Source organism: Oncorhynchus mykiss, chromosome 12, assembly GCF_057628025.1.
Source record: "Oncorhynchus mykiss isolate SJ-2025 chromosome 12, ASM5762802v1, whole genome shotgun sequence".
In the NCBI taxonomy this organism is placed as follows: Eukaryota; Metazoa; Chordata; class Actinopteri; order Salmoniformes; family Salmonidae; genus Oncorhynchus; species Oncorhynchus mykiss.
The window spans coordinates 69,811,422-69,836,128 of NC_143033.1; the positions used below are offsets into that span (position 1 = coordinate 69,811,422).

The window sequence follows — 24,707 nt, forward strand, 5'->3', positions numbered from 1 at the left end:
AGGCATGTTGTACAACATCAGCATTGAAAGGCAGAACTAGGTTACTCTTCCCTCCCTCCCGTCTCGCTTGGCAGGTTGCATAAGCTCATCACCATCTCCTGTTGATTTTGAGGAGGGGAGAGAGAGAGGTTCAGATGGACTCCATTAATGAGCCTCAGCATCTCTGATGATGATTCACCCCGCAAGGGCAGGAGGGAGGCCGGGGAGACAGCAGGAGGAGGGGGGGGGGGGGGGGGGGGAGAAGGGGAGCTTTAACAAGATCGCTAGAGAGGAACCCGGGCTCTGTTTTCCCACGCTGTCTACATAGAGATGAACCCGGGCAAAAATCCACGCCACCCCACTGAATATGCATTTGAACCCCTGTCTCTCTGTCTCTGAATGCGCAGCAGTGAGTGAATCTCTATCTAACTTGTCTCTTTCTCTCGCTGTCTGTCTGTCTGTCTGTCTCTGTTTCTGAAGGAAAGAAGATTGCCATTCTGCCACAGGTGTGTTGCCGAGACTGAAAGTGAGTCACCGCGGCGATAGCGGTTGACCTGGGGCGCAAGACATGTTACAGTGACAACTAAAACCAGCCATCGTCATAACAATCCTCCTCCTCCTCCGCCGCTCCGTCGTGTTGTTGTGTGAGCTCTGCTGAGTCACTGGAGAGAGAAAAGCTGTTCTCATCCAATCCCCCCCCCCCCCCAAGGCCTGAGAAGTCTATCCAATCCTGAACAAGGGATCTGGAGTCCATTGGTGCCAGATAATTCTGCCTAGCGACCTCCCTTAGTATAGTATGTAATTGGTGTTTCATTCAAGATATAAAAGCTTAGTGGCCTACTCTACCTCTAGGACACTCTTCATATCAAGGCAGAGGACCAGCCTTTTGGTTCAAGGTTTCTCTGAAGCATCCCCTGGGAGCATCGATTTCACACACCTACACGAATACACGCACACATCGCTGTTGTCCACCGTCTCCCACCACCACCACCACCACTTCTTAATTCATTGGATTACGTCGTCATCGGCGGGTGAGGTTAGGGATGTAGAACGCCGTCACCACGGATACCTACAGGAGACTCTTTGGACTCGGCTCAAGGTCTGCCGAGCAGAACATGGCGGGCAAGGGTAACCCCTGCCTCCCCCCGGGGGGGCCAGGGAGTGCAGGGGGCCCCACTGTCTCTGTGGGGGGATTCCCCATGCCTCACTACTCCTACTTCTTCCCCCACATGCTGGGGGGGCTGTCCCCACCCACCCTGTCCGGACTGCCCATCAGTGGATACAGCACCCCATCGCCAGCCAGTAAGTACCCAATCACACTGCCGTATTCTGTTGTTGGTGTATGTGGACATTAGTGGTTGATTAGAAGGTTATCAGGTACTGCTGAATGGCTGAACATTTTTTGTTGTGCTTGGTTGGTTGACTCTGGCGCACAGACTGACTTGATCCATCCTACATTTGTACCAAAATCAGTATTTGAAGTTTGACATAAAGTTGGATCAATTCAGGAAAAACGCAGGAGGTTAAACATGAGCTGCACAGGTTTTAACAGGGTTGTTGTGCTGTGTACTGATTTCCAGCATCTCCTGTGTTACGTATATATATGGCTGTCATGCTAAATGACTTAACCAGATCAAAGTGGAGTGGAGTCTATATAGAACTGGATTCCACATTAGAGGTTTGGTTGGTGTGGAACATAGCCTTGACTAGTTGCTCCTGGCGATCTGGATCCCGGCCAGTTGTCATGCGGCGATGTGTCGAACTGAGCGAGCGGATTGGTCTGATCTAAATGAGGCAGCTTTGAATAACCAATGGAATGTTCCTGGGCACAATGCTGTGTGTGTGTGTGTGTGTGTGTGTGTTTGTGTGTGTGTGTGTGTGCATCTGATTTGTGAAGAGCGACAATAAGGGGTGGTTGCTCCGACTGTAGCAGTTGTGACGGTAGCTCACCTGGAGTAAGGAAATATTGACAGGTAGGAGGATGTGATATGGGACCACCCATCCATTCCACAAACAATATTTGATTAAATTATTTGTCACATGCGCAGAATACAACCTTACAGTGAAATGTTTACTCACAAGCCCTTAACCAAAAATGCAGTTTTTAGAAAAATACCCCCCAAAAATTAATTAAAGAGCAGCAGTAAAATATCAATAGCGAGACTATATGCAGGGGGTACCGGTACAGAGTCGACGTGTGGGGGCACCGGTTAGTTGAGGTTATTGAGGTGATATGAACATAGAGGGACAGTTATTAAAGTGACAATGCATAGAAAATAACAGAGCGTAAAGGGGGGGGGGGGGCAGCAATGTAAATAGTCTGGTTAGCCATTTGATTAGATGTTCAGGAGTCTTATGGCTTGGGGGTAGAAACTGTTTAGAAGCCTCTTGGACCTCGACTTGGAGCTCCGATACCACTTGCCGTGCGGTAGCAGAGAGAACAGTCTATGACCAAGGTGGCTGGAGTCTGACAATTTTTAGGACCTTCCAGGATCTCTATACCAGGCGGTGTCAGAGGATGGCAGGAAGCTTGGCCCCAGTGATGAACTGCGCCGTACGCGCTACCCTCTCTGGTGCCTTGCGGTCGGAGGCCGAGGAGTTGCCAACCCGTCAGGATGCTCTCGATGGTGCAGCTGTAAAACCTTTTGAGGATCTGAGAACCATGCCAAATCTTTTCAGTCTCATGAGGTGGAATAGGTTTTGTTGTGCCCTCTTCACAACTGTCTTTCTGTGGTTGGACCATGTTAGTTTGTTGGTGATGTGGACACCAAGGACACTGACACATTACCCATTCTACCAATTAACTGTCCAATCATAGCCAAGATTACATCCGCTCTGTCCCAGCATGCCTTGCTGGGTTACATTCTGGCCCCATCAACACTCCTCTCCCTCTCCTCCCTCTCCTCCCATGTCTGTATGGGAAAAAAATGCAAAGCAGCTCTGTCCCTCCACCCACCATGTCTCCCCATCGTGGCTTCCATTCAGTCGGGAGGCTACGACAGACAGACAGACAGACAGACAGACAGACAGACAGACAGACAGACAGACAGACAGACAGACAGACAGACAGACAGACAGACAGACAGACAGACAGACAGACAATGCACTGGTAACAGACAGACAGACAGACAGACAATGCACTGGTAACAGACAGGCAGACAGACAGACAATGCACTGGTAACAGACAGGCAGACAGACAGACAGAGTAGCTATGCACTGGTAACAGACAGGCAGACAGACAGACAGAGTAGCTATGCACTGGTAACAGACAGGCAGACAGACAGACAGAGTAGCTATGCACTGGTAACAGACAGGCAGACAGACAGACAGACAGACAGACAGACAGACTAGCTATGCACTGGTAACAGACAGGCAGACAGACAGACAGACAGACAGACAGAGTAGCTATGCACTGGTAACAGACAGGCAGACAGACAGACAGACAGACAGACAGACAGACAGACAGAGTAGCTATGCACTGGTAACAGACAGGCAGACAGACAGACAGAGTAGCTATGCACTGGTAACAGACAGGCAGACAGACAGACAGAGTAGCTATGCACTGGTAACAGACAGGCAGACAGACAGACAGACAGACAGACAGACAGACAGACAGACAGACAGACAGACAGACAGACAGACAGACAGACAGAGTAGCTATGCACTGGTAACAGACAGGCAGACAGACAGACAGACAGACAGACAGACAGACAGACAGAGTAGCTATGCACTGGTAACAGACAGGCAGACAGACAGACAGACAGACAGAGTAGCTATGCACTGGTAACAGACAGACAGACAGACAGACAGACAGAGTAGCTATGCACTGGTAACAGACAGACAGACAGACAGGCAGGCAGGCAGACAGACAGACAGACAGACAGACAGACAGACAGACAGACAGACAGACAGACAGGCAGGCAGGCAGACAGGCAGGCAGACAGGCAGGCAGGCAGGCAGGCAGGCAGGCAGACAGGCAGACAGACAGACAGACAGACAGACAGACAGACAGACAGACAGACAAGCTATGCACTGGTAACAGACAGGCAGACAGACAGACAGACAGAGTAGCTATGCACTGGTAACAGACAGGCAGACAGACAGACAGACAGAGTAGCTATGCACTGGTAACAGACAGGCAGGCAGACAGACAGACAGACAGAGTAGCTATGCACTGGTAACAGACAGGCAGGCAGACAGACAGACAGACAGAGTAGCTATGCACTGGTAACAGACAGGCAGGCAGACAGACAGACAGACAGAGTAGCTATGCACTGGTAACAGACAGGCAGGCAGACAGACAGACAGACAGAGTAGCTATGCACTGGTAACAGACAGGCAGGCAGACAGACAGACAGACAGAGTAGCTATGCACTGGTAACAGACAGGCAGGCAGACAGACAGACAGACAGAGTAGCTATGCACTGGTAACAGACAGGCAGGCAGACAGACAGACAGACAGAGTAGCTATGCACTGGTAACAGACAGGCAGGCAGACAGACAGACAGACAGAGTAGCTATGCACTGGTAACAGACAGGCAGGCAGACAGACAGACAGACAGAGTAGCTATGCACTGGTAACAGACAGGCAGGCAGACAGACAGACAGACAGAGTAGCTATGCACTGGTAACAGACAGGCAGGCAGACAGACAGACAGACAGAGTAGCTATGCACTGGTAACAGACAGGCAGGCAGACAGACAGACAGACAGAGTAGCTATGCACTGGTAACAGACAGGCAGGCAGACAGACAGACAGACAGAGTAGCTATGCACTGGTAACAGACAGGCAGGCAGACAGACAGACAGACAGAGTAGCTATGCACTGGTAACAGACAGGCAGGCAGACAGACAGACAGACAGAGTAGCTATGCACTGGTAACAGACAGGCAGGCAGACAGACAGACAGACAGAGTAGCTATGCACTGGTAACAGACAGGCAGGCAGACAGACAGACAGACAGAGTAGCTATGCACTGGTAACAGACAGGCAGGCAGACAGACAGACAGACAGAGTAGCTATGCACTGGTAACAGACAGGCAGGCAGACAGACAGACAGACAGAGTAGCTATGCACTGGTAACAGACAGGCAGGCAGACAGACAGACAGACAGAGTAGCTATGCACTGGTAACAGACAGGCAGGCAGACAGACAGACAGACAGAGTAGCTATGCACTGGTAACAGACAGGCAGGCAGACAGACAGACAGACAGAGTAGCTATGCACTGGTAACAGACAGGCAGGCAGACAGACAGACAGACAGAGTAGCTATGCACTGGTAACAGACAGGCAGGCAGACAGACAGACAGACAGAGTAGCTATGCACTGGTAACAGACAGGCAGGCAGACAGACAGACAGACAGAGTAGCTATGCACTGGTAACAGACAGGCAGGCAGACAGACAGACAGACAGAGTAGCTATGCACTGGTAACAGACAGGCAGGCAGACAGACAGACAGACAGAGTAGCTATGCACTGGTAACAGACAGGCAGACAGACAGACAGAGTAGCTATGCACTGGTAACAGACAGGCAGGCAGACAGACAGACAGACAGAGTAGCTATGCACTGGTAACAGACAGGCAGGCAGACAGACAGACAGACAGAGTAGCTATGCACTGGTAACAGACAGGCAGACAGACAGGCAGACAGACAGACAGACAGACAGACAGACAGGCAGACAGAGTAGCTATGCACTGGTAACAGACAGGCAGACAGACAGGCAGACAGACAGACAGACAGGCAGACAGAGTAGCTATGCACTGGTAACAGACAGGCAGACAGACAGGCAGACAGACAGACAGACAGGCAGACAGAGTAGCTATGCACTGGTAACAGACAGGCAGACAGACAGACAGACAGACAGACAGACAGACAGACAGGCAGACAGAGTAGCTATGCACTGGTAACAGACAGGCAGACAGACAGGCAGACAGACAGACAGACAGGCAGACAGAGTAGCTATGCACTGGTAACAGACAGACAGGCAGACAGGCAGACAGGCAGACAGGCAGACAGACAGACAGACAGACAGGCAGACAGACAGACAGAGTAGCTATGCACTGGTAACAGACAGGCAGACAGACAGAGTAGCTATGCACTGGTAACAGACAGACAGACAGACAGGCAGACAGGCAGACAGGCAGACAGGCAGACAGGCAGACAGACAGACAGACAGACAGACAGACAAGCTATGCACTGGTAACAGACAGGCAGACAGACAGACAGACAGACTAGCTATGCACTGGTAACAGACAGGCAGACAGACAGACAGAGTAGCTATGCACTGGTAACAGACAGGCAGACAGACAGACAGAGTAGCTATGCACTGGTAACAGACAGGCAGACAGACAGACAGACAGAGTAGCTATGCACTGGTAACAGACAGGCAGACAGACAGACAGACAGACAGACAGAGTAGCTATGCACTGGTAACAGACAGACAGACAGACAGACAGACAGACAGACAGACAGACAGACAGACAGACAGACAGACAGACAGACAGACAGACAGACAGACAGACAGACAGACAGACAGACAGACAGACAGAGTAGCTATGCACTGGTAACAGACAGGCAGACAGACAGAGTAGCTATGCACTGGTAACAGACAGGCAGACAGACAGAGTAGCTATGCACTGGTAACAGACAGACAGACAGACAGAGTAGCTATGCACTGGTAACAGACAGACAGACAGACAGACAGACAGACAGACAGAGTAGCTATGCACTGGTAACAGACAGACAGACAGACAGAGTAGCTATGCACTGGTAACAGACAGGCAGACAGACAGACAGACAGAGTAGCTATGCACTGGTAACAGACAGACAGACAGACAGACAGACAGACAGACAGACAGACAGACAGACAGACAGACAGACAGACAGACAGACAGACAGACAGACAGAGTAGCTATGCACTGGTAACAGACAGACAGACAGACAGAGTAGCTATGCACTGGTAACAGACAGACAGACAGACAGACAGAGTAGCTATGCACTGGTAACAGACAGGCAGACAGGCAGACAGACAGACAGACAGACAGACAGACAGAGTAGCTATGCACTGGTAACAGACAGGCAGACAGACAGACAGACAGACAGAGTAGCTATGCACTGGTAACAGACAGGCAGACAGACAGACAGACAGACAGACAGACAGACAGACAGACAGACAGACAGACAGACAGAGTAGCTATGCACTGGTAACAGACAGACAGACAGACAGAGTAGCTATGCACTGGTAACAGACAGACAGACAGACAGAGTAGCTATGCACTGGTAACAGACAGACAGACAGACAGACAGACAGACAGACAGACAGACAGACAGACAGACAGACAGACAGACAGACAGACAGACAGAGTAGCTATGCACTGGTAACAGACAGACAGACAGAGTAGCTATGCACTGGTAACAGACAGGCAGACAGACAGACAGACAGAGTAGCTATGCACTGGTAACAGACAGGCAGACAGACAGACAGACAGAGTAGCTATGCACTGGTAACAGACAGGCAGACAGACAGACAGACAGAGTAGCTATGCACTGGTAACAGACAGGCAGACAGACAGACAGAGTAGCTATGCACTGGTAACAGACAGACAGACAGACAGACAGAGTAGCTATGCACTGGTAACAGACAGACAGGCAGACAGACAGACAGACAGAGTAGCTATGCACTGGTAACAGACAGACAGACAGAGTAGCTATGCACTGGTAACAGACAGGCAGACAGACAGACAGACAGAGTAGCTATGCACTGGTAACAGACAGGCAGACAGACAGACAGACAGAGTAGCTATGCACTGGTAACAGACAGGCAGACAGACAGACAGACAGAGTAGCTATGCACTGGTAACAGACAGGCAGACAGACAGACAGACAGACAGACAGACAGACAGAGTAGCTATGCACTGGTAACAGACAGAGTAGCTATGCACTGGTAACAGACAGGGTAGCTATGCACTGGTAACAGACACAGTAGCTATGCACTGGTAACAGACAGGCAGACAGACAGACAGACAGAGTAGCTATGCACTGGTAACAGACAGGCAGACAGACAGACAGACAGAGTAGCTATGCACTGGTAACAGACAGACAGACAGACAGACACAGAGTAGCTATGCACTGGTAACAGACAGACAGACAGGCAGACAGACAGACACAGAGTAGCTATGCACTGGTAACAGACAGACAGACAGACAGACAGACAGACAGACAGACAGACAGACAGACAGACAGACAGACAGACAGACAGACAGACAGACAGACAACTGGTAACAGACAGAGTAGCTATGCACTGGTAACAGACAGAGTAGCTATGCACTGGTAACAGACAGAGTAGCTATGCACTGGTAACAGACAGAGTAGCTATGCACTGGTAACAGACAGGCAGACAGACAGACAGAGTAGCTATGCACTGGTAACAGACAGACAGACAAACAGACAGAGTAGCTACGCACTGGTAACAGACAGACAGACAGACAGACAGACAGAGTAGCTATGCACTGGTAACAGACAGACAGACAGACAGACAGACAGACAGACAGACAGACAGACAGACAGACAGACAGACAGACAGACAGAGTAGCTATGCACTGGTAACAGACAGACAGACAGACAGACAGACAGACAGACAGACAGACAGACAGACAGACAATGTAGCTATGCACTGGTAACAGACAGACAGACAGACAGACAATGTAGCTATGCACTGGTAACAGACAGACAGACAGACAGACAATGTAGCTATGCACTGGTAACAGACAGACAGACAGACAGACAGACAGACAATGTAGCTGTGCACTGGTAACAGACAGACAGACAGACGAGACAGACGAGACAGACGAGACAGACAATGTTGCTATGTAGCTATGCACTGGTAACAGACAGACGAGACAGACAGACAGACAATGTAGCTATGCACTGGTAACAGACAGACAGACAATGTAGCTATGCACTGGTAACAGACAGACAGACAGACAGACAGACAGACAGACAGACAGACAGACAGACAGACAGACAGACAGAGTAGCTATGCACTGGTAACAGACAGGCAGACAGACAGACAGACAGAGTAGCTATGCACTGGTAACAGACAGGCAGACAGACAGACAGACAGACAGACAGACAGACAGACAGACAGACAGACAGACAGACAGAGTAGCTATGCACTGGTAACAGACAGACAGACAGACAGACAGACAGACAGACAGACAGACAGACAGACAGACAGACAGACAGACAATGTAGCTATGCACTGGTAACAGACAGACAGACAGACAGACAGACAGACACTGTAGCTGTGCACTGGTAACAGACAGACAGACGAGACAGACGAGACAGACAGACAGACAATGTTGCTATGTAGCTATGCACTGGTAACAGACAGACGAGACAGACAGACAGACAATGTAGCTATGCACTGGTAACAGACAGACAGACAATGTAGCTATGCACTGGTAACAGACAGACAGACAGACAGACAGACAGACAGACAGACAGACAGAGTAGCTATGCACTGGTAACAGACAGGCAGACAGACAGACAGACAGAGTAGCTATGCACTGGTAACAGACAGGCAGACAGACAGACAGACAGAGTAGCTATGCACTGGTAACAGACAGACAGACAGACAGAGTAGCTATGCACTGGTAACAGACAGACAGACAGAGTAGCTATGCACTGGTAACAGACAGACAGACAGACAGACAGACAGACAGACAGACAGACAGACAGACAGACAGACAGACAGACAGACAATGTAGCTATGCACTGGTAACAGACAGACAGACAGACAGACAATGTAGCTATGCACTGGTGACAGACAGACAGACAGACAGACAGACAGACAGACAGACAGACAATGTATCTATGCACTGGTAACAGACAGACAGACAGACAATGTAGCTATGCACTGGTGACAGACAGACAGACAGACAGACAGACAGACAGACAGACAGACAGACAGACAGACAGACAGACAGACAATGTATCTATGCACTGGTAACAGACAGACAGACAGACAGACAGACAATGTAACTATGTAGCTATGCACTGGTAACAGACAGACAGACAGACAGACAATGTAGCTATGCACTGGTAACAGACAGACAGACAGACAGACAATGTAGCTATGCACTGGTAACAGACAGACAGACAGACAGAGTAGCTATGCACTGGTAACAGACAGACAGACAGACAGACAGAGTAGCTATGCACTGGTAACAGACAGACAGACAGACAGACAGAGTAGCTATGCACTGGTAACAGACAGGCAGACAGACAGACAGACAGAGTAGCTATGCACTGGTAACAGACAGGCAGACAGACAGACAGACAGAGTAGCTATGCACTGGTAACAGACAGACAGACAGACAGAGTAGCTATGCACTGGTAACAGACAGACAGACAGAGTATCTATGCACTGGTAACAGACAGACAGACAGACAGACAGACAATGTAACTATGTAGCTATGCACTGGTAACAGACAGACAGACAGACAGACAATGTAGCTATGCACTGGTAACAGACAGACAGACAGACAGACAATGTAGCTATGCACTGGTAACAGACAGACAGACAGACAATGTAGCTATGCACTGGTAACAGACAGACAGACAGACAGAGTAGCTATGCACTGGTAACAGACAGACAGACAGACAGACAGAGTAGCTATGCACTGGTAACAGACAGACAGACAGACAGACAGACAGACAGAGTAGCTATGCACTGGTAACAGACAGACAGACAGACAGACAGAGTAGCTATGCACTGGTAACAGACAGGCAGACAGACAGACAGACAGAGTAGCTATGCACTGGTAACAGACAGGCAGACAGACAGACAGACAGACAGACAGACAGACAGACAGACAGAGTAGCTATGCACTGGTAACAGACAGGCAGACAGACAGAGTAGCTATGCACTGGTAACAGACAGACAGACAGACAGACAGAGTAGCTATGCACTGGTAACAGACAGACAGACAGACAGAGTAGCTATGCACTGGTAACAGACAGACAGACAGACAGACAGACAGACAGAGTAGCTATGCACTGGTAACAGACAGACAGACAGACAGACAGACAGAGTAGCTATGCACTGGTAACAGACAGACAGACAGAGTAGCTATGCACTGGTAACAGACAGGCAGACAGACAGACAGACAGACAGAGTAGCTATGCACTGGTAACAGACAGGCAGACAGACAGAGTAGCTATGCACTGGTAACAGACAGACAGACAGACAGAGTAGCTATGCACTGGTAACAGACAGGCAGACAGACAGACAGACAGAGTAGCTATGCACTGGTAACAGACAGACAGACAGACAGACAGACAGACAGACAGACAGACAGACAGACAGACAGACAGACAGACAGACAGACAGACAGACAGAGTAGCTATGCACTGGTAACAGACAGACAGACAGACAGACAGACAGAGTAGCTATGCACTGGTAACAGACAGACAGACAGACAGACAGAGTAGCTATGCACTGGTAACAGACAGACAGACAGACAGAGTAGCTATGCACTGGTAACAGACAGGCAGACAGACAGACAGACAGAGTAGCTATGCACTGGTAACAGACAGACAGGCAGACAGACAGACAGACAGAGTAGCTATGCACTGGTAACAGACAGACAGACAGAGTAGCTATGCACTGGTAACAGACAGGCAGACAGACAGACAGACAGAGTAGCTATGCACTGGTAACAGACAGGCAGACAGACAGACAGACAGAGTAGCTATGCACTGGTAACAGACAGGCAGACAGACAGACAGACAGACAGACAGACAGACAGACAGAGTAGCTATGCACTGGTAACAGACAGAGTAGCTATGCACTGGTAACAGACAGGGTAGCTATGCACTGGTAACAGACAGAGTAGCTATGCACTGGTAACAGACAGACAGACAGACAGACAGAGTAGCTATGCACTGGTAACAGACAGACAGACAGACAGACAGACAGACAGACAGACAGAGTAGCTATGCACTGGTAACAGACAGGCAGACAGACAGACAGAGTAGCTATGCACTGGTAACAGACAGACAGACAGACAGACAGACAGACAGAGTAGCTATGCACTGGTAACAGACAGACAGACAGACAGACAGACAGACAGAGTAGCTATGCACTGGTAACAGACAGGCAGACAGACAGACAGACAGAGTAGCTATGCACTGGTAACAGACAGGCAGACAGACAGACAGACAGAGTAGCTATGCACTGGTAACAGACAGACAGACAGGCAGACAGACAGACACAGAGTAGCTATGCACTGGTAACAGACAGACAGACAGACAGACAGACAGACAGAGTAGCTATGCACTGGTAACAGACAGGCAGACAGACAGACAGACAGAGTAGCTATGCACTGGTAACAGACAGGCAGACAGACAGACAGACAGAGTAGCTATGCACTGGTAACAGACAGACAGACAGACAGACAGACAGACAGACAGACAGACAGACAGACAGACAGACAGACAGACAGACAGACAGACAGACAGACAGAGTAGCTATGCACTGGTAACAGACAGACAGACAGACAGACAGACAGACAGACAGACAGACAATGTAGCTATGCACTGGTAACAGACAGACAGACAGACAGACAGACAATGTAGCTGTGCACTGGTAACAGACAGACAGACGAGACAGACGAGACAGACGAGACAGACAGACAGACAATGTTGCTATGTAGCTATGCACTGGTAACAGACAGACGAGACAGACAGACAGACAATGTAGCTATGCACTGGTAACAGACAGACAGACAATGTAGCTATGCACTGGTAACAGACAGACAGACAGACAGACAGACAGACAGACAGAGTAGCTATGCACTGGTAACAGACAGGCAGACAGACAGACAGACAGAGTAGCTATGCACTGGTAACAGACAGGCAGACAGACAGACAGACAGAGTAGCTATGCACTGGTAACAGACAGACAGACAGACAGAGTAGCTATGCACTGGTAACAGACAGACAGACAGACAGAGTAGCTATGCACTGGTAACAGACAGACAGACAGACAGACAGACAGACAGACAGACAGACAGACAGACAGACAGACAGACAGACAGACAGACAGACAGACAATGTAGCTATGCACTGGTAACAGACAGACAGACAGACAGACAATGTAGCTATGCACTGGTGACAGACAGACAGACAGACAGACAGACAGACAGACAGACAGACAGACAGACAGACAATGTAGCTATGCACTGGTGACAGACAGACAGACAGACAGACAGACAGACAATGTATCTATGCACTGGTAACAGACAGACAGACAGACAGACAGACAATGTAACTATGTAGCTATGCACTGGTAACAGACAGACAGACAGACAATGTAGCTATGCACTGGTAACAGACAGACAGATAGACAGACACAGACAGACAGACAGACAGACAATGTAGCTATGCACTGGTAACAGACAGACAGACAGATAGACAGACATACAGACAATGTAGCTATGCACTGGTAACAGACAGACAGACAGACAGACAATGGAGCTATGCACTGGTAACAGACAGACAGACAGACAGACAGACAGACAGACAATGTAGCTATGCACTGGTAACAGACAGACGAGACAGACGAGACAGACGAGACAGACGAGACAGACGAGACAGACGAGACAGACAGACAGACAATGTTGCTATGTAGCTATGCACTGGTAACAGACAGACGAGACAGACAGACAGACAATGTAGCTATGCACTGGTAACAGACAGACAGACAATGTAGCTATGCACTGGTAACAGACAGACAGACAGACAGACAGACAGACAGACAGAGTAGCTATGCACTGGTAACAGACAGGCAGACAGACAGACAGACAGAGTAGCTATGCACTGGTAACAGACAGACAGACAGACAGAGTAGCTATGCACTGGTAACAGACAGACAGACAGACAGACAGACAGAGTAGCTATGCACTGGTAACAGACAGACAGACAGACAGACAGACAGACAGACAGACAGACAGACAGACAGACAGACAGACAGACAGACAGACAGACAGACAATGTATCTATGCACTGGTAACAGACAGACAGACAGACAATGTAGCTATGCACTGGTGACAGACAGACAGACAGACAGACAGACAGACAATGTATCTATGCACTGGTAACAGACAGACAGACAGACAGACAGACAATGTAACTATGTAGCTATGCACTGGTAACAGACAGACAGACAGACAGACAATGTAGCTATGCACTGGTAACAGACAGACAGATAGACAGACACAGACAGACAGACAGACAGACAATGTAGCTATGCACTGGTAACAGACAGACAGACAGATAGACAGACATACAGACAATGTAGCTATGCACTGGTAACAGACAGACAGACAGACAGACAATGTAGCTATGCACTGGTAACAGACAGACAGACAGACAGACAATGGAGCTATGCACTGGTAACAGACAGACAGACAGACAGACAGACAATGTAGCTATGCACTGGTAACAGACAGACGAGACAGACGAGACAGACGAGACAGACGAGACAGACAGACAGACAATGTAGCTATGCACTGGTAACAGACATACAGACAATGTAGCTATGCACTGGTAACAGACAGACAGACAGACAGACAGACAATGTAGCTATGCACTGGTAACAGACAGACAGACAGACAGACAGACAGACAGACAGACAGACAATGTAGCTATGTAGCTATGCACTGGTAACAGACAGACAGACAGACAATGTAGCTATGCACTGGTAACAGACAGACAGACAGACAGACAGACAGACAGACAGACAGACAGACAGACAGACAGACAGACAATGTAGCTATGCACTGGTAACAGACAGACAGACAGACAATGTAGCTATGCACTGGTAACAGACAGACAGACAGACAGACAGACAGACAGACAATGTAGCTATGCACTGGTAACAGACAGACAGACGAGACAGACGAGACAGACGAGACAGACGAGACAGACGAGACAGACGAGACAGACGAGACAGACGAGACAGACAATGTAGCTATGTAGCTATGCACTGGTAACAGACAGACAATGTAGCTATGCACTGGTAACAGACAGACAGACAATGTAGCTATGCACTGGTAACAGACAGACAGACAATGTAGCAATGCACTGGTAACAGACAGACGAGACAGACAGACAGACAGACAATGTAGCTATGCACTGGTAACAGACCAGACAGACAGACAGACAATGTAGCTATGTAGCTATGCACTGGTAACAGACAGACGAGACAGACAGACAGGAGCCTGGAGTACAACAGCCTGTCAGAGCAGAGGGGCTCCCTGCCTCCGTGTGTGTGCGTATGTTCTTCTGTCTGCCTGGCTGGCTGTTGAGCATGCTCCTCTCTTGGTGCTGAGAGACTAATCCACAGCTCCTGCATAGTGTTAGCTGACAAACAGCCCTCCCTCGCCGCCAGGGGCTAATTATTACACAGCCCCCCTCCACGCTCGGAGATGGCCTGGGTGAGCTGTCATGCAAGACGGGGGCTCACCGGAGATGAGAGGAGCTGGCGGGGGATGGAGGGGGGGCTGCGACATACACAGCCCGCATGCTGTGTTTGAGGAAGCACTGAGGGGGGAGAGGGTGGTGAGAAGCAGCATGGCGTATCCTACATAGAGACATGCGTTATCATTATCATTTGAAGACGTAGCATGAGGCAAAGGTGTGTGTGTGTGTGTGTGAAGAGAAGATGGAGTATGTTTTTCCCCTCTTGTCTCTTTTTGACATGTTGTTCAAAAGACCCGGTCACTCAAAGCCTCTTTACTCTGTCCATAGAAAGTTTGTTCCACATGCTAAATGTATTTCCCATAAGTATGCCACCTCCTGGACATATCACAGATTCACACCCTCTGCATAAACCACACCTAAAACGTATTACTCAAGAATATGTGAGCCTGTTGTCCGGACCTCTGGCAGTCTCTATGGGGGTGCCACAGGGTTCAATTCTCGGGCCGACTCTTTTCTCTGTACATATCATTGATGTCGCTCTTGCTGCGGGCGATTCCCTGATCCACCTCTACCCAGACGACACCATTCTGTATACATCTGGCCTTTCTTTGGAAACTGCGTTAACAAACCTCCAAATGAGCTTTAACGCCATACAACCCTCCTTCCGTGGCCTCCAACTGCTCTTAAATGCTAGTAAAACTAAATGCAAGCTCTTCAACCATTCGCTGCCCGCACCCGCCCAACTAGCATCACTACTCTGGACGGTTCTGACCTAGAATATGTGGACAACTACAAATACCTAGGTGTCTGTCTCGACTGTAAACTCTCCTTCCAGACTCATATTAAGCATCTCCAATCCAAAATTAAATCTCGAATCGGCTTCCCATTTCCTCCTTCAATCATGCCGCCAAACATACCCTCGTAAAACCGACTATCCTACCGATCCTTGACTTTGGCGATGTAATTTACAAAATAGCCTCCAACACTCTACTCTGCAAATTGGATGGAGTCTATCACAGTGCCATCCGTTTTATCACCAAAGCCCCATGTACTACCCACCACTGCGACCTGTATGCCCTCGCTGGCTGGCCCTCACTACATATCCGTCGCCCAACCTTCTGGCTCCAGGTCATCTATGAGTCTTTGCTAGGTAAAGCCCCGCCTTATCTCAGCTCACTGGTCACCACAGCAACACCCACCCGTAGCATGCGCTCCAGCAGGTACATTGAACTGGTCGTCCCCAAAGCCAACACTTCCTTTGGCCGCCTTTCCTTCCAGTTCTCTGCTGCCAATGACTGGAACGAATTGCAAAAATCTCTGAAGCTGTAGTCTTATATCTCCCTCTCTAAGTTTAAGCATCAGCTGTCTGAGCAGCTTACCGATCACTGTACCTGTATACAGCCAATCTGTAAATAGCACTCCGGACTACCTCATCCCCATATTATTGCTTACCCTCTTGCTCTTTTGCACCCCGGTATCTCTACTTGCACATCATCATCTGTACATCTATCACTCCAGTGTTAATGCTAAATTGTAATTATTTTCGCCTCTATGGCCTATTTATTGCCTACCTCCCTACTCTTCTACATTTGCACACACTGTACATAGAACGATCTTTCTTTTCTTTTATTGACTGTATGTTTGTTTATGTGTAACTCTGTGTTGTTTTTGTCGCCGCTGCTTTGCTTTATCTTGGCCAGGTTGCAGTTGTAAATGAGAACTTGTTCTCAACTGGCCTACCTGGTTAAATAAAGGTGACATAAAACATGTTTCTTTTTTAAATGTGCCTCTCAAACCCTAGCCGCTCCTCCTTCTCTTCTTCCTCCTCTCACCCCACCCCATGCGATCTATTCTAACCTTGACCCGAGACAGTAGTTATGTCATGTACATTGAGCTAAGTTATACAATTTCCTGCCAGCATTATTGGTTAAAGCAGGGATTAAGGTCTTATTTCCCAATAAACTGGGATAAAAATCTACATTTCCAGGGGCATGGCAGCCGAGCGGAGGTCTTTGTCATCACATCTAACCCTTCTCTCTCTCTCTCTCTCTCTCTCTCTCTCTCTCTCTCTCTCTCTCTCCTATTCGGTCTCCCCTCGTAACCGTGGAGATCATCCCCGATTCGCCTCGACACCGCAAGGAGCGTTATCGCTACCCAGCAAAACACTCCATGACAGAAACCCTCACCTCCGACCAACCCCCCCCCTCTAAAAAAAACTTGCACCCTCTGTAGTCTGAACAACACCCTCAGCCTCGAAAATGACTGTTTCCCTCCTTTTTCTCAACTCCCGTCTCCTCCTCTTCCTCATTTTCTCCTCCTCCTCTCCATTCCCAGCCCAGGGTATAGCGTGCACTTTAAAGTGGCCTAATTGAATGCAAGGGAAGGGCTGGCTGGCTGTGGAGGTTGTGTTCTCCAGGTCCAGACCCTAGTGGGACTGGGGAGTGGTTAGCGTGCTAATTACCGATAAAGCCTAGCTGATGTGCTCAGGCTGGGATTAGTCGGAGCAGTAGCAGAGCTGGATCAGCTAGCCCCAGGGTATTCCCTCTTTCAACACAGCTCATCTATTCTCTCTCTCTCTCTCTTTCATCACCTCTTTCCTTCGACCTCTTTTTCATCATTTCTTTCGTTCTGCTCAGTAGTTCTCTGTGTTCCCAGTGTAGGGAGTGGTAGCGAACGCTACGCAGTTGTGGTGGTGGCGCCGAACGCCCTGTGGTTGCTACGGGCTTCTGTGTTCTCTGAGTGTGATGTCAGGCGATATGAGTTGTGGGTGCGTGTGTCAGATAGGAAGCTGCTAGAGCAACAACAAACACTGCGTGATGCCTCCAGAATGCCCTGTGACGTTAAAACAGGCTTTGATTTTGGGCCTGTGGCGCTGTGGTCCAATGTGTGATCCGCCTTCTAGTCTTTTACTGTCAATGTCAATATGCTTTTGGAACTAAACGTGTTACCAGGGTTTTTTACCAGGGTACGCAGCTCTCGTTTGATGCTAATCAGCTCTCCTATAGGGAGTAGTCCCTATAATCCGGGATGGCTTCATCCCCCCCCCCCCCCCCCCCATCATCGCCCTCCAGAAATACCAGTTAAATATAGACCGCCACATTATTAAGCCACAAAGCATCCCATGTTGAGAACTATACCCCGCCCCACCCCCCGCACCCACCAGCTTCCTCTCCCCTCAAACACCCTCTCCTCCCTCCCTTGCCCCCTCCCTTGCCCCCTCCCTTCCTCCGCTGCCACCACACATATCCTGCAGCAAAGAGTTGAAAGTATTGTTCACTTTCTTTTGGGTTGGTTCATTTTGTTGTTGTCGCTTTCCTCGCACACAAACCAACGCTAAGTCTGATTTACTAACACAGACAAGCTTGTTGTTGATAGGCTGACCTGCCATGGTCTGCTACGTTATCAATGCAATTATGAAAGAAGACGTATGACCACGATGCAAATGCAGGCGTGCCTTTTGTTGAGTGTGTTTTGCCGTGTTTAAATTGGGTTTATTGACTACCGCAAAAAATATACAATAATAGTAATAATAATAATATATTTAAATTATCTCAAAGTGCTACAGTGAGTGCATTAAGAATTAGTTAAGATTAACTAAAGACAAAATCATTTACTTTGTGCCGGGTATCCTAACCACTTCCCAGCTACATTCTCTAACACTTTACATTATGAAATGCTTATGTGCTGCTTATGAATGCGCTACGTGCGGGTTAAGGTAGAACTATGACTCTGATACAGTTGACCTTTGCCTACCTCTGTCTCTGTCTCTCCTCCCCTCCCTCTCCTCTCGTCTCTGCTCACCCTGGTGTGAAGGGAGACGGTGTATTATGGGGCGGCAGGGTAGCCTAGTGGTTAGTGTTTGGCTAGTAACGGGAAAGTTGCAAGTTCAAATCCCCTGTCGTTCTGCCCCTGAACAGGGCAGTTAACCCACTGGCCGTCATTGAAAATAAGAATTTGTTCTTAACTGACTTGCCTAGTTAAATGAAGGTAAAAAAATGATTTAATAAATAAATCATCGCTGCTGATGACTGTGCTGCCTCCCAGGTCCCGCTGACACAGACGTCTACTTAACACACACGAACGAACACACGTGCGCGCACACACACACAGGTTCAAACTCACACACCCTGCTTCGGAGGACCCGCTGATCCAAACACTACGTTGACCCCCCTCCCCCCGTCAGTCATTAATCTGCTCAGCGTTTGGAGTATCGAGGCTCCCGCTTGCAGCTAGATTACAGCACAACCCTGTAGGCCCTGGTCAAAAATAGTCAATGCATAGGGAAACAAGGGTGCTATATGGGTTGCATCCTTTCACAAGTGTGTCACGGCCCTAACAGAGTGTCAGGCTAGGAGCGTTTCAAGTGATTAAAGCAATGTTCTGCTCTCATTTGACTGGTTTGTAGTTCCTGCTAGCAGGACCGATGGGGTTCAACCCCTAGGACTCAAAGTGTGGTCACTGAACCACCTCTGTAACAATAGGCATTGGCTTATGTGTTCATTTTATTATCGAGATAGAATTTGCCGGGAAGAAGATAAAGACAAGCTACTCTTGGAGGACAATGAAAGCACATTACATTTTTTATTTATTTTGTCGTTACAATTAACCAACGCTGGAATTGGTTTTACTTGTACAATAACAACACTCCTCCAAGAGCCGCTGAATCTCATCTCTACTTCAGTTTGCTCCTCAGTTCATGCACCTTGGTCGGTAGCAGCAGTCCTCCTTTCCTTTTATACGTACAAACAGACATTATTGAAAGTAAAGATGCCAAGTGATTGACAAGGTCTGGCCCTTAGACTGGATAGGCATGTTTACAACCCTGTCCTCAGCCTCGCTCCCTGACAGGCCTGGTGTACGTCTGCAAACCGTTTCGTCATCGCTCCTTCTGAAGGTGTGAGTCGGCTCTGGCATTGCAGCGCCACTCGAGCCCAGTCAATGTCTGGCACCACAGAGGTGTTGGAGAGCTGTCAACACGCGCACACACTCTCTCTCTCTCTCTTCTCTCTCTTCTTTCTCCTTTCTCTCTCTCTCTCTCTTCTCTCCTTTCGCCTTTCTCTCTTTCTCTCTCTTTCTTTCGCCTTTCTTTCTGGTTCTCTCTCTGGTTCTCTCTCTGGTTCTCTCTCTCGCTCGGTGGCTGTCTGTATGGCTGTACGTCTCATATATCGTCACGGTGTTTTACAGCGTGGCGCTGCGTGTCGGGAGCTGCCAGTCCTGGTGTTCCCGTCCTCATCACCACAGTGATCATCTTTGACCGAGCTCCATTTTGATTGGTCCACTATTGGGCAGGCACCAACTGGGACATGCCCAACCGATGTTTGTCTTCTCGAGGGTTGCTGTGACGTCTATGTGGACTCGCAGACCACTCACCAGGCTGCATGGCGCATGTTGAAGACCGAGATAATTGTTTTAATTGGAGGGGAATACCTCTGACTAGTTTGGGGGGGGGGTTTCTCGATCCCAGTTTTAACAGTGTTAGATACATGCTGACCCCACCGCTCGCCTTGCAAAATAAATGTACACGTGTGTTATTCAATCATTTCATCTAAACTGCCCGCGCACATCAACGAGCGTCTGCGTAGCCAGGCGCTAAAATAGAACGTAGTTCTGTTTATTTGTATTTTTACCTGTGACAGCTGCAAGTTCCTCTTCTCCCATCTCCTCATTGGTTTTTAGGAGCTTAGGCCCACGTGGGATGATTGAAAGATGAACTGAGCTCCACACTCCAGTCCAGTTGGTTGTGGTAATGCGCCTTAAAGTTGGTTGCCAACCGACATGTAAAGTCCACAGAAGAAGAGGAAGAAGACTACTGCTACTGAAGGAGGAGAGATGACTAGACATTAACTAGGTTTACCCTTTTATCTGTGGGTTAAGTGTTGGACTGGAGAACACATGATTTTGTGTGACTCAAAATGGGTCGAAATTCTACAAAGATCCAGAAAAAAGGACCATGTGCATTTCAGGTAAAATGACAAGCCAATGTTTATATCCCAGGACAAATTAGCTAGCAACAAGCAAGCTAGCTTCCTAAATATCCGCGTGTTTCGACCTGTCTCCAAATTGAATATAGTAGGTTCAGAGTTCGTTTGGATTCTTCAACCTGCGTGTCCGGACCGCGTCTGCTATGGATGGACAAAGTCAACATGCGCGCGATGGCGGGCGCGAGCACGTGCCCGGTCTAGACAGCATGTTAGTCACTGTTTACGGCCTTAAAGGCTTCTTCTCTCTGCAGACCCTGAGTTCTCATAGCGTGAGCACGTTTGATGACAGTCGCTCTGTCGTTGTAGGTAGCAACTCTGACGGAATCTACGTTGTCTTCCGTTTCCTCCGGTCGGAGCTTATCCCCTCTGTCATCTCTTTCACAGGTCTGACGATATCAGATCTCACATCTGTTTAAGTTGCCTGATGGTGTTCTTACCACCCTATTCCCTATATAGTGCACTACTTTTGACCATGCACTACTTTTGCACCCAAAGTGCACAAAATAGGGAATAGGGAGCCATGTGAGACGAGCACCTGTCTAGGGGTTGCTGTGTCTGCGTGTTGACGGAGCTGATATGGGTCGTTGTTGCTCGCCGTTGCTCATTGGGTCGGGGGTGATACGGGTTGCTGTGGAGCAGATAAAGGTTGTTGCGGTTACGGCTGCATCACCGGTTAACTGATTCCGGTTGTTGTGGCTGTTCTTATGTTGTGACTGGTTAGTCGTTGTGATGACTGCTCTTTCCATGGCGGTGGTGGTGTTTACTCGACTCTGCTTCTTGTTTACGAGCTCATGGAGAGCCGTGTGAAATGTCACTCGGCAGACGTGACTGATGGTTTGCCAAGGTGTGAGGGATGGGACTTCAGTCATTTTAGACCTGGAATTGTATAATACTTGGCACGATGATAACGACAGTCATTTGGCAACAAGTTGTTCACACTTCAAACCTCCAAGTACTGTGAACTTCAAAACAGACCTAGTCGTTGTCGTGCTCATCACATGACTGTCTGACTGAGACTTCAAAGCAAACTACACCCACTGGTGCAACGAGCGCAGCCGCTGACTTAATTAGGTACCGATTGCCAACTAATATATGGATCTCACACACACACACACACTTCCTTTGCGTTGTGCGGCAGCCTGCTGTCCTGGGGTGGGATGGTGAGGGGGGGGGGGGGTCGAGGGGTGCAGGAGAGGCCCCTGGAAGGAGACAAGGAGGCGACCTTGGAGCCCACAGGCATCTTAAATCAACCAGGGTCAGGCGTGCCCTTCACACAAGAATCTTTCCTATGGGTCTTAAATTTCGCCTCCTCTCTCTGCCTGTGCCTCGTTCCCCTCTCTTCTTTTCAGCTTTTTTGCTAGGCCCCAGATCGGTCTGTCTGTGTAGGCCCACGTCCTGTGGCCCCGCAGTTTGTTGGACTGCCCTAGTAGGCGAGTGCTCTGTGCGACAACTCAGCACATCACGCTGACCTCTCTGGAAGTTTGTTTGACATGACGTCGCCACCCCGACAGCAAGAAGTGTTTGGTCATAATTCCCCATATCCTGACAGAGATCTCTCTCGTCTGTGGAGGGAGGGACGTGTGGTAGTCGAAGGGAGATGGGCGCTGGGCACTGACAACAGGCCAAGAGGCAGGACAGTCACTTGGAAAGACTCCAAAGCCCATGGTGAAGCAGCTAAACAGACAGTTGTGGTGTGGGACATCATCTGGGCATCGTCTCTGTTGTCTGAAAGCTGGGTTAATGCAAAGGATAAAGAGAAGGTCCGTTAGTTCCCATCCACAACCCTCGAGGGGGGGGGGGGGGGTCTTGCAGGAGGGATGGAGGGACACGGAGGGAGGGATGTAAGGACACGGAGGGAGGGAGGGGGTAAATGGAACAAGTGGTGGGGAAGGCGGAGGGATGGGGGGGTCAGTGATGGAGAGAATGAAGGGAGTGATGGTTGTCTTGAAGGAGGGACTGAGGGAGGGGTGGGGTGACAAGGGTGAGGCTGTTAAAGTAGGCTATGATTGTAGTGTGGCTGCATGGTGGGTGCTACAAGCCTGATAAAGGGACTTGACTCCTTACTGCCTGACTGCCTGTCCTCTGATCACTTAAACGCACGACCTTCAGGATTTTATCTGATGAGAAATGCTTAAGACCACTCTGCATTAGAGACGGGTGTGTGTGTGTGTGTGTGTGTGTGTGTGTGTGTGTGTGTCTTTGAAAAACTGTGTGTGTTTGACCCTTGGGGGAAATGTTTGGGTTACTTCTTTGTCAGCCAATACAGATACGGTCCAATATATTGGTACACTTGCATGATTCACACTTTTTTCTCCACTATAATATAAGTTCAAATTGAAAAGAATGCTCTTTACACATAGTTTGATTTACAACTGCAAAGGGCCAATTATTTTCTTTAAATCAAAAGTGAAAGGAAAATCTTCCTTCTCACTTCCTTCTCCTCACTTCAAAGTAAAAAAAAAATGGCCTGGACTAAATCCTTCAAAATTCTAATTAATTTGGTTGGATGCCATGATTCTCGTTTACTGTGTAATTTATCTCACCTATGGTAAATTGCAGGTGCCTACAGGGTAAAAATTGTAGTTCTACCAGTTTTGAAAATAAAAAACTCCATTGCACTTTGACAGCATCTGTATAGTGCATGTGTGTGTGTGCTTGCAGGTGTGTGTGTGTGTGTGTGCGTGTACCTAATCAATGGAGAGACACCCTTCCGGTGTGAAAAGCCCAGCTGTGTCATAGAGGGAGAGATGGAGGAAGAGAAAGATGGAGAGACAGAGAGACCAAGGGATTTGGCTGAGGGACAAACGCTGCTTTCCTTTCATAATGGCCTGTCAAGACCAAGACTCCTAATTGGTCTGTTTAGACGGCACGCGCCAGGAGGCTGGTTTGATTGAACCATAATTGCCTTGGACGACAAGTTTTCTTTTTGGTTTATATGTCAGTCTGTCTTAAAACAGGCGAGGACAGGTGAGTATATCCAAGTCCAGTTCCTCTTTGTCCTTCACGGCGACGTATCCAACATGATGTCACACTGCGCTATCTGTGTGAGAGTGTGTTTTTGTTCATTGCAAACCGGCTGGACAGTTGCTGTGGTGTGGCTTCGCGCTATTAGCCTCCGGTGTTTCGGGAAAACCTTAATGAATGTAGAAGTTTGCTTTCAACCATTATCGACCTATGAAACACTGGGGGGGGGGGGGGGGATTCAAGTCTTCTCTCTCTCTCCTCTCTCTCTCTCCTCTCTCTCTCCTCTCTCTCCCCTC

At 48.8% G+C, this 24,707-nt stretch overlaps 1 protein-coding gene across 4 annotated transcripts in view; it reads left to right on the top strand.

Moving 5' to 3' along the window:
* The window catches only part of rarab (retinoic acid receptor, alpha b), a 177,564-nt gene that overhangs the window by 66,837 nt on the left and 86,020 nt on the right, over nucleotides 1-24,707 (top strand). For all 4 annotated transcript variants that reach the window (XM_090193140.1, XM_036938108.2, XM_090193139.1 and 1 more), the window contains one exon: nucleotides 460-1,281. In XM_090193140.1, the coding sequence (XP_090049266.1) occupies nucleotides 1,095-1,281 (187 nt within the window). In that variant the 5' untranslated portion in view covers nucleotides 460-1,094. The remainder of the gene's footprint in view (nucleotides 1-459; nucleotides 1,282-24,707) is intronic.